Consider the following 10,265-nt stretch of genomic DNA (forward strand, 5'->3'; position numbering starts at 1 on the left):
GACTTCATTACAGCACCAGCTAGATGACAATACTTTGCAGAGCTGGGGTGAGGTTCTCCAGGAGGTCATGCATAGCTTTGAATCAGTGTTCAATATATGGTGATATTTCTTTCACAGCTAAGAGTCACAGGTTCAGGAATCAAGGGGTAGAAGTTGGAGTGGCACCACTCAGTATTACCCCTAGTGATCTACTACAAAAATATTTGCTTCCTGTCCCCAAGGACCTTACACACTACTGACCTAGAGGTCTTGGTTTTAAGAGGATTCTCTGAGGGAATCCTTCCTCTCAGAGACACAATGGTGATTCCACTGAAGTGGAAGTTAAGACTACCACCTGGCCAGTTTGGGCTCCTCGTGTCTCTAAACAACAGGCTATGAAGGGAGTTACACTGCTGGCTGGGGTGATTGATCCTGTCTATCCAAGGGAAAGTGGACTCCTACACCAAGAAGGGCATGTCTGAGGGCATTTCTTAGTACTACCATGCCCTGTGATCAAAATCAAAAGAAACCAACCCAATCCAGGCAGGACTACAAAGGGCCCAGACTCTTCAGGAGTGAAGGAATAGGTGACCCAGCCAGGGAAAGGTCCACAACCAGCTGAGGTGCTTGCTGAAGGCAAGGGGAATAGAGAGTGGGTAATAGAAGAAGGTAGTTATAATACCAGTTGTGACCACATGAAAGGTAACAGAAACAAGAATTGTCATCATCATAAGTTTATTCCTTCTTTTGTTATGAATGTATGTGTGTGTGAAATATCTGTTTTCTCCCTTTCTTATTCCTTAGTTATGAAACATAAGATGTATTGACTTCATATCATAGTGTTTAAGTGTTGTTAACTTTACATCAAAGTATTAGTTATGGGATGTCAAGGAGAAAGGTAACATCACTCATGGACTGTACCTCCTTCTCCAGGGAAAGAGTGAGTGTACTTTCAGTTGTACACAGGACAACAATATCATGTTAGGCAGAATTAAGACCTTGTTATAGTCTTTACTGTCTTTACATTATAGACTTGTGATGATTAATTTTGTGTGTCAATTTACCTGGACCAGAGTTCCTAGAGAGTTGGTCAGACATTCTGAATGTTTCCGTGATGGTGTTTTTAGATGAGATTTGCATTTAAATCAGTGGACTTTGAGCAAAACAAATTGCCCTCAGTAATACAAATGGGCCTCTTCCAATCATTTGAAGGCCAGAGTAAAACAAAAGGCTTATCTGCCCCATGCAAGAAGGAGCCCCTCAGGAGTGGGATTTTGGATTTCATCTGGTTCTGCAGCAGTCTGCCTTTGGACCCACACTGTAATTCTTCCTGAGTCTCCATAATCATGTGAGCCAATTTCTTAAATAAATCTCTTCACACACACACATACATACAAAGACACACACACACACACACACTCTTAGTGGCTCTGTTTCTCTGCAGCACTTGACTATCACACTTGGCAAAGGTATTGAAGTGCTCAAGAATGGAAAAGCAAACACCCTATGTACTGAATACTAATTTGAAATTAGTAGATGAATAACTACAGGCCCACATGAGAAAAAAACGCAATGAAATTAAGAAGTGGGGACCGGGGGAGGGAAAGAGGGTACTTAGTAAGCTCCCACCTAATGGGTGTATGGTACACTTTCTGGGTAGAGGACTCCAGTGCAAACAATGTAATCCAATCATATATACCCTTGTAGTAAACTGAAATTTTTCAAAAAGTACTGAATCACTCAGTGAGAGGGAAGAGCAAGTTCAAAGGTCTTGACCTATTGGAGGAGTAGCACAGAATACAGCACATCTAGAGAGGAAAAAGTAGCAGAGAGCTGCTCAGAGAACTGTTCATGAGCAAGGTACAGCTGTGGGATCTGGCAGGACTTTGGACCCAGGACATCTGCCCCAATAACCTCATCTTCCAAACTGTCTCCAATCTGGTTTGTATAAAATGGTATTTTATAAATGTTGCCCTTGTCTATGATGTTTGTATCTTTTCATATGCTTATTGGCTATTTGGACTTCCCTTCTGTGAACCGAATAGTTAATATTCTTTGTCCATTTGTCCTATGGATTTTCAGTATCATTTACTGATTTGTAGAAATGATTTGTATGTTTTGGTTACTAAACTTTTGTTGATTCTACACATTTCATAGACCTTCTCCCAAGCTATGTCTTATTTTTTAGGTTTCTTCATATTGCTTTTTGTCACAAACACACAAAAATAAATTTTAATCCACTTGTATTTATCAACCCTTTCCTTTATAATTTGAGCATTTTATATTTTATTTTAAAATCCTCTTAAAATGTAAATCAGCATATGAAAAAGATATCTCACATTTTTCTAAATATTTCCTGCTTTTAATTTTTAGATCTTTAATTTTCCTGGAATTTATTTTTTTGTGTATAGTATAAGTTAGGCAAGTAATTCAATTACTTTTCCATATTCACAAAAATGGTAAACACTGTTGATTGGCTAAACCAATTAACCACCTTCTGCTTTACAGATCACCCACTAAAAATGATGGGTTAAGGAAGTGATCTAGATATTTTTTAGGGTAGACAGAAAAATGGTCCCCCACAATGTCCAGGTACCAATCCCCAGAATTAACGGCTGCGTTATCTTGCACAGTAAAGGGACATTGCTGATGTGATTAAGGGTTTTGAAATGGAGAGATATTCTGGGATCATCTGGGGGGGCCAATATAGGAGGAGGCCAGGAAAGTCAGAGTGATAAAAAGGAGTTTTGAGGACAGAGGCAGATCAGAGAGTGAGAGACTGGAAGATGTTACACTGCTGGCTTTGAAGGGAGAGGAAGGGGCCAGGGCCAAGGGAGATGGAGGTGGCCTCTAGTGCAGTGGTTCTCAACCTTCCTAATGCCGCGATGTATTTTATTACAAAGGGGTCATGACCCACAGGTTGAGAACCACTGTTTGTAGAGCCTGTAAAAGGAAGGAAAAGGATCCTCTCACAGAGTCTCAGATGGATCACATTCCTGTCCAAAAACCTTGCTTTCAGGACTCTGGCCTCAAGAACTATAAAATGATAAATCTGTAGGTTTTAGCCACTAAATTTGTGGCAATTTGTTACAGCAGCCAAAAAAACCCTAATACATTCTCTATTCCCGCTTCCCTTTTAACTAGGGGTGTCCATGTGACACGCAGATGACAAATAAGGGAAATTGTGCTTGGAGCCTCTGGGAAGAGCACTGTTTTCTTGGTGATAGGGCCAGACTCAAGTAGAGAACCTCTGCTTCATCCCTTCCACCTCCTCAAATGGAATTGAAGTGTGGTCTGGAATTGTGACAGATGTTGTGGCCAGTGAGGTAACAAATACAAAAACAAAAAGCCAACATGTACCTGCAAGCTAATGTATGACAAAGCAGGAAGATAAAAGACCTTTCTCTGCCTGGTGTACCACTGAGCTGCCAGCATATCCTGGAGATGACCTCTCTGTTAAATATTCACTTAATAATCCTATGGTTTAAGCTCTTGCTAATCAAGGTGTAATTCATAAATTAGCAACATTGCCTACAACTGAGATTTCACTAAAATGGTAGAATGAGAGCCCACCGCAGACCCACTGAGTCAGAAGCTGTCACTTAACAAAGTCCAGGTGATTCTCAAGAGCATTCCAGTTTAACAAGGACTGGTTTAAGCCACATTTAATAAAAAATGAGCATTCCTAAATAATTCCACATGAAGGGCAGCACCTGTGGCTCAAAGGGGTAGGGCACCGGCCCCATATGCCAGAGGTGGTGGGTTCAAGCCCAGCCCTGACCAGAAACTACAAAAAAAAAAAAAATTCCACATGAAGAGCCAGGTTTCCCCCAGCCCCATTTATGAAATAGTTCATCCATCCTTCAGTGATTCTGTTGGATACCCAGTGCTTGCTGTTCCACAATTCTGTCCCTAAGTTCTATTTTGTCCATTGGACTCTTAGTCTTATATTCCTGAGCCAGAATGTCTCCATTACTAAAGCCAATGTGACTTAGTGTAACTTTAAAATAAGTCTTAGTTAATCTGACTGAGCAACTCTCAACATGTTCAAAATTGTCTTTGGCTATTCTAGGCTCATTAATTTTCTACAGGACTTTTAAAATCAGCCATGAATTTCCTGAGAAAGTCTGAATGTCATTGCATTGAATTTCTGAATGCTGAAATTCTGAATGCTTTTGCATTGTATTAATACCTTAGTTTGAGAGCAACTGACATCATTATAGTATTCAGCCTTTCCTCTGCTCTTTTTGTTTACCAGTTTTAAATATGTTCTAATGTCCATTTTGATTTCTTTGTGACCCATAAAACAGGAGAAGTGATGACTAAATTTCAAAAAGCATTGAGAAGTTGGCACCTTTTTATTTATTTCAAATGTCGAACCACGGCAAGAGAACAATGTCTATGTAAAGTATGTGTTATTGGTTGAGATTTACTTGTTGGCCCAATAGTTTATTTTAAATGTTCACGTGGGCTTGAAAAGAATGTGCAGCCTGGTACTGTGGTGCTTATACCATCAGGAACCCCACCTCATCTCTGCCCTTAGCTGTGGTCCCCAGATCACTAGTGAGTAAACACCGAACTGAAGGAAGCAGAGACCTCCTGCAGGACTGAAGTAGAAAGAAATGTATTTCCCAATGAAGCAGCATTGTTTTATATGGTTTTCCAGCACCGTGTGACTAAATCTGAGTCTTTGTCAGAATTCTACCTGCAGCTTCATATTGAATCAGGACTTACACACAAACTCTTACCATACATACAATTGTCCAACCTGTACAATTTCCTCCTAAGCACATAGAAAATGCATTTAAAGACCAAAAGGAACCCAAACTCACTCTTCCCTCACTCTCTCCTTTATTGGTTCACGTTTCCTTCTGATCACATCTCCCAGGCCACTCTGGAGCCTCTGGCAGAGCAACTGAGAGAAAAAAGGAGAGCTTTCTCCCAGGAAGTCAGTGAAGACTCTACAGGCAGCCTCCACCCTCTTCTCAGGAAATAGCCCAAGCAGGATGTGGGTTCAGGCCTCCCACCACAGCTGCCAAGGACAGTAGGGACTCATCCCACATCTAGGGGCCATTTCCACGCACAGAAAGGTGGTCAGAGAAGCTTCCAGAGCCCAGCATGGGGAGGGCTTTAGCTGCAGTTCAGCAGGTGAGTCAGAAAGAGGAAGGGAAGGGTTAAGGTGAGGGCCAGGTTGGCTTAAATGTGGGTGAAATCAGAAATATTCTTTGCAGTAAAGTATTGCCCACCTCCCATGCCCAGTTAACAGAATCCTAAGTGCAGAGACTGAGAACTATAGCAAAAGTGAATATGGAAAAGCAGCGAGCCTCTGGTGACTCCCCATCCAGCACAGGGCTCCTGGGAAGCCTCCTTCCCACATGGTTTTTCCTCTTTGGGGCCAAGCGTCCCCTCCCTGAGACCCTCTCCTCCTAGGACAGGCCCTCCTACAGGCATCCCCAGTGAGGTGAGGCGCCCACTCTTGTTGAGGCTGCTCTGCAGCAGGTTGGGGAGATATTTTTGGGACCAAGTGGAAACCTTCCCGGAGCCCTGCAGTCAGAGCTGGCAGGCAGCCCCTTCTCCATGGCTGGGTGGACTGCCTTCCCTGTGGCAAGCCCACCATCCCCCCACAAGCGCGTAGAGAACACGCGGGCGCACACGGGCACACGTACTGTGGTCCTGTCCTCTGGTCTTTCCTGGTCTCAGAGCCTCCCAGATCTACCAGGTCCGGTCTCTCCATCTCTCGGCCTGGTGGAGGCAGCTGCTGTGGAGCAGAAGCAAATCCTGCAGAGGGTGAGGGTCAGAAAGAGGACGGCAGGGACTGGTCAGCTTCCCAGGGCCTGAATCCTGCTGGCAGGAGAATTTCGAGTCTTTTTGCAGGTGGAGGCACAGAATGCAGTCCAAGAGGGACGTTCAGGGCGTGCCAGGCCCAGGGTGAGAAGGTCGGGAGCCCTCTGGACTCAGGAGGAGCCAGCTTCCGGGACACACCCGCATTTCTTCCTTGGCCACTGTCTGCCTTTGGGGGTCAAGACACAGCAGAAGACTTGAGAGCACAGCCCCTCAGGCCCCTGCAGACTGGGAGGATTGGGGGAGTGTCATTCTCAGCAGGGGGAGGGGCCCTGCCCGTCCAAGAGGGCTGGCTGCTGGAGGAGGGGCTTCGGTGCTGGCAGGAGAGGGAGGGAGGGAGGGCTTGTTGTCCCCAAGGCAACAGCTGTGAGGGACGCCTAAAGGCTCTGAGCAAAGCCAGTGGCCTGAAGTGGCCTTTTCAACCTTCTGTATCGAGTCCTCAGTGGCCCACCAGGCAGGGCTTCCTTGGGCAAACTCTGAGCCTGGTGCACCAATGCCGCGCTCGGGAGAATGAGTGCTTTTCCCCAGCTTGGAAAATACTACACCTTCATGCTTACAAATTCCTCATAAGATGAAACTCCTTTTGTAAGAAATCACAGTGTCCCAAAGCCCCAGCCTCTACTTTATAAGGAAGTGGGACACTGAGTAGGACTTTGTTTTTAAGCAGGGTAACAAACACACAACGTTCAATTTACCGTTTTAACTATTTCTCAGCATACAGTTCAGTGCTGTTGAGCAGGTCCACAGTGGCATGCAGCAGACGGCAGAGCCTTTCACAGGTGACACTGAAACTCTAGATGCCTTAGACTCCACTCCCCAGCCCCGCCCCCGGCCCTGCTGACCGCCTTCCTGCTTCCTGTTTCTATGTATCTGACCTCTTCACGTTCTCATGTAAGTGGACGCAGACAGTACCTGCCCTTTGTGACTGCCTTATTTTGCTTAGGAGAATGTCCCCACATTGCATGGGACATTCGCATGAGCCGGACCCTTCACCTGGATGCCCCATGTGGGATGCAGAGGCTGAACACTGCAGCCACATTGGTTTTTCAAATATCTGAAGTGATCTGAGCCTTCCCAGGTGGCCCCGCAGAAGGGGGAGCAGAGGGGTCTGCTAAGGTATGGGGGTGCATGCTTTAGATATGAAGGCTCTAAGGCAGGCAGAATCATAGGTTGTGAGGTGCTGCTCTCAGTTTACCACATCCCCTTGTATTGGTTCTCATGTCCTGGGCTGGAGGACTCCTTCACCTTGTTATGAACCCAGAGAAAAACCGGGTTGTGTTGGGATGGCCCAAGAAGGGTTTGGGGAACACACAAAACACACTTTGGTGGGGAAAAGTGACAAAGCCTCTGCCACCTTCCACCCTCTTACCTCCTTAGTAAAGAAGGACCCCACCCTTCATCAGGCAGAGGGTCAACACAGGTAAAGCCACAAGACGATAAGACAAGAACCTTCATCCAGGTTGGTGCTGCTCACCCCACTGGGTTACTGCCAGAGCCGGGGGTCCACTTAGGGGCAGAGCTAAAGGCCTAGGAAGAAATCGTGTCCCCCCAAAACAGAGAAGACTACAAACTGAGTGAAGAAAAAGCTCGCTCCTTCTTAAATGAAATACTAAGTATCCATTGGGTGCTTAGACTGCTGTTAAGACTCCACAAAGTCAAATTAAAAAAAAAAAAGACTCCACAAAGTCTTAACAAATGGATTACTTTCTATGTTGACCATTTTGCAAAATGATCTTGCAGCAATTTGCTCTTGGAGTGTTAATTCTGATTGGAAGATCAATGCCTTCCTTTTGTCAGTGATCTGAGGAAGGAGGGAGCTCCCTGCCCCCTAGCGGCATTATGACTAATGACACGTGCAGATTTAAAAAAAAAAAGCCCCTCTTCCCCAGGGGCCTAAAGCACCTGGTGGGCTGGCGAGACAGCCCTGTCCCCTCTGCCCATCCCAGACTCTGAGGGAGTATAGGAGGAGAGGGACCGGATCGTCCAGAAATCAGATAAGCCAGGAAGACACAAGTTAATGCAGGGAGAAATCCACTGGAACCAAGCACCATATTAGACACAGGGACGGCAAGAGTCAGCAGGACAAATCCCTGGCTCAGGGAGCCCTGACCCAGCCTGATGCAGGGGAAAGGCCCAACCTGTGGGTATGAAACAGTGTAACAGAGAGGTATCCAGGCACCAGGGAGTGCAGAGGAGTGCTGCAAACCCTACAAGATGGGAAAACCACCAAGTAGAGAAATAAACTTATAAACAAATCAACAAAGTGGTCATTTGCCGTGGCAGGTGCTGCAGTGAAGAAGATTGCGAGGCACCGCGGGGGAGCTGGCTGCACGGGAAAGGTAACATCCACTGAAGTCTCGGAAGGCAGGTAGAAATGTGCCTGCCAGATGATGGAGTGAGGGGCACCTGAGGCAGAGGGAGGTAGCAAAGGCTGTCACAGGCAAGGGGTACTGAGAACCCCTGGCATAGAGGCTGTTGAGGTATCCAGCTAGACATGTGTTGTGTATAGGGAAACAGACACATGATGTATTTACTAAGAACAATAAAAGATTTAGAGTTGCTGACACAGTTGCCACATCAAAGGGAGTACTATTGCACTGACATCTTTCTTGTTTTGAAAATTATTGTATGTTGTTTCACTTCAAAGATGGAAAATGTGTGTGTTTACCACAGTTTTGGTAGATGACAGTAAAGTGAGTTGTAACTAAATCTGTATGTTTTGACAATTTTGATGGAATTAAGTGTCTTATTCAAACAGAGTCCATGTTTGTTTCAATCATAATTAAAAGTAATATGCTTATTTTAAAACTTTTCACTTGAAGAAAGTACACCTTTTTCTGATTCACATAAAGGGTAGGGTCTCAGGGCTGACTGGACAGGAACAGCCTGGGATTACAGCACCTTCTAGTGGCTGAGACCCTGGTGTTCTGTGGGAAACGAGGGTATCAACGTGGGGACACTGAGGTGGATGGAGGCTTCTAGAGACAGGCAGGCAGAAAGTCAGAAGGCTGTGACTGATTCCTGTTTCCCTTGGGTTATTCATGTCAACCCTCCTACAGAAAACAACTAAAATTAAACAGGATGAATATGTTCCTAAATCTGCTCAAAAGCATTTCAGGGGCATTAAGACAAGAAGGAACCACCAGGCCAAAGCAAGGACACTGACACCAGGCCAAAGCAAGGACGCTGACAAGTTGGCAAGCGGGAGGAAGGACCTTTCCTAGAGGCATTTGACCGTCCTGGAAAATAACAGCCTTTGCTCTGCACTGGGGAGAGGCAAGAGCAGGGCAAAAGTGGCACTAGATAAAGTTAAACAGGCAGAAAAGACTTTACTCAAGGCTCCTGCAGCAGGGAAGAGAAGCCAGTCTGAACTCAGCTCCACTGCAACGGGACGTGGAAGGGTCTCCAAGCACTGGAGTAGCTACTAGATAGTCCTGAGGATGTTAGGGGAGGTGGGCCACTGGGATATGTCCAGAGAGGTGACTTATTCCTCAATTTGCTCATGTTTTTCTCCATGATTAGGCCACTTGTGTTTGCTAATTGGTACAAATCAGGCTCCTACTGTCCCTCACTGACAAGAAGGTGGATCCTTGAGAAAGATGGTACCAGTTGTAAAACTGCCGAAAAACATTTTAAAAGATTTATATCTCAGATGGCAAAGAAAGAATTTATAAGTTCTCAAAGAAAACAAAGTTCAAGGGCCTGAAGTCAGAAAGAAGTTTGTCTTATAATTCATCAAACTAGGGAAACACAAAGTTAGCTTGGTCAGAGTCTAACAGAAGATACACTCCAAAAAAAACTCAGCTTCTGAAATGTTGCCCTCTCTTAGGGTGACAGTGACCTTGAAGTGGAACAACCACCTGAAATGACAGCTTTGTTTGGGTCCTCTGGTGGCTCAGGGAACTTCAAGTCTGGAACTTGGTTTAAGGCTGTTCAGGTTAAATACTGACCACAGGGGTGTTGGAAGCAAATGCAAATCCTCTCTGAGGATTTTTATTTTAATGTTCATTGTGGGCCTCAGATGGCACCTATAAATAATCTCTAAGGACAATATCTAGCCCATAACCAAGTTAGCCAAGTATATTAACATAGCCCTGGGAAATCCATCCCCATCAACACCCAGCTAGAAGGGGCTCAGCAGTCATGAGTCTTGGAAGGTTCCCCCTCCCCTCTTTGGCCCCGGAATTCTCATCCTACCACCTCCCCCAATCCCTCAGCCCTGGATTTTGACCAGACAGGCTGCCAAGAAGCCCTCTGGCGCTGAGCGATGGCTGCTCTGCACCGTAGTGGGATCCAGGGAGTGAACAAAGGGGAAGTGATAGATCCCAGGCCTAGGAAGAGCCCAAGCTCTAAATCCCAAAGGGTGTCTTCCCTTCTGAGGGAGAACCCAGATATTAGGCAGGAGTGGAGGCAAAATTCAGGGAGCAAATAGAAGCAGGTGCAGC

At 45.6% G+C, this 10,265-nt stretch overlaps 1 protein-coding gene across 1 annotated transcript in view; it reads right to left on the minus strand.

Moving 5' to 3' along the window:
• GIMAP8 (GTPase, IMAP family member 8) overlaps window positions 1-6,062 on the minus strand; it is a 41,393-nt gene extending 35,331 nt beyond the window's left edge. Inside the window, exon 1 of the mRNA XM_053609170.1 lies at window positions 5,646-6,062. Coding sequence (XP_053465145.1) covers window positions 5,646-5,713 — 68 coding nt within the window. The 5' untranslated portion in view covers window positions 5,714-6,062. The remainder of the gene's footprint in view (window positions 1-5,645) is intronic.
• Window positions 6,063-10,265: the final 4,203 nt, after the last annotated feature.

The sequence above is a fragment of the Nycticebus coucang genome, chromosome 11, assembly GCF_027406575.1.
Source record: "Nycticebus coucang isolate mNycCou1 chromosome 11, mNycCou1.pri, whole genome shotgun sequence".
NCBI classification, from domain to species: Eukaryota; Metazoa; Chordata; class Mammalia; order Primates; family Lorisidae; genus Nycticebus; species Nycticebus coucang.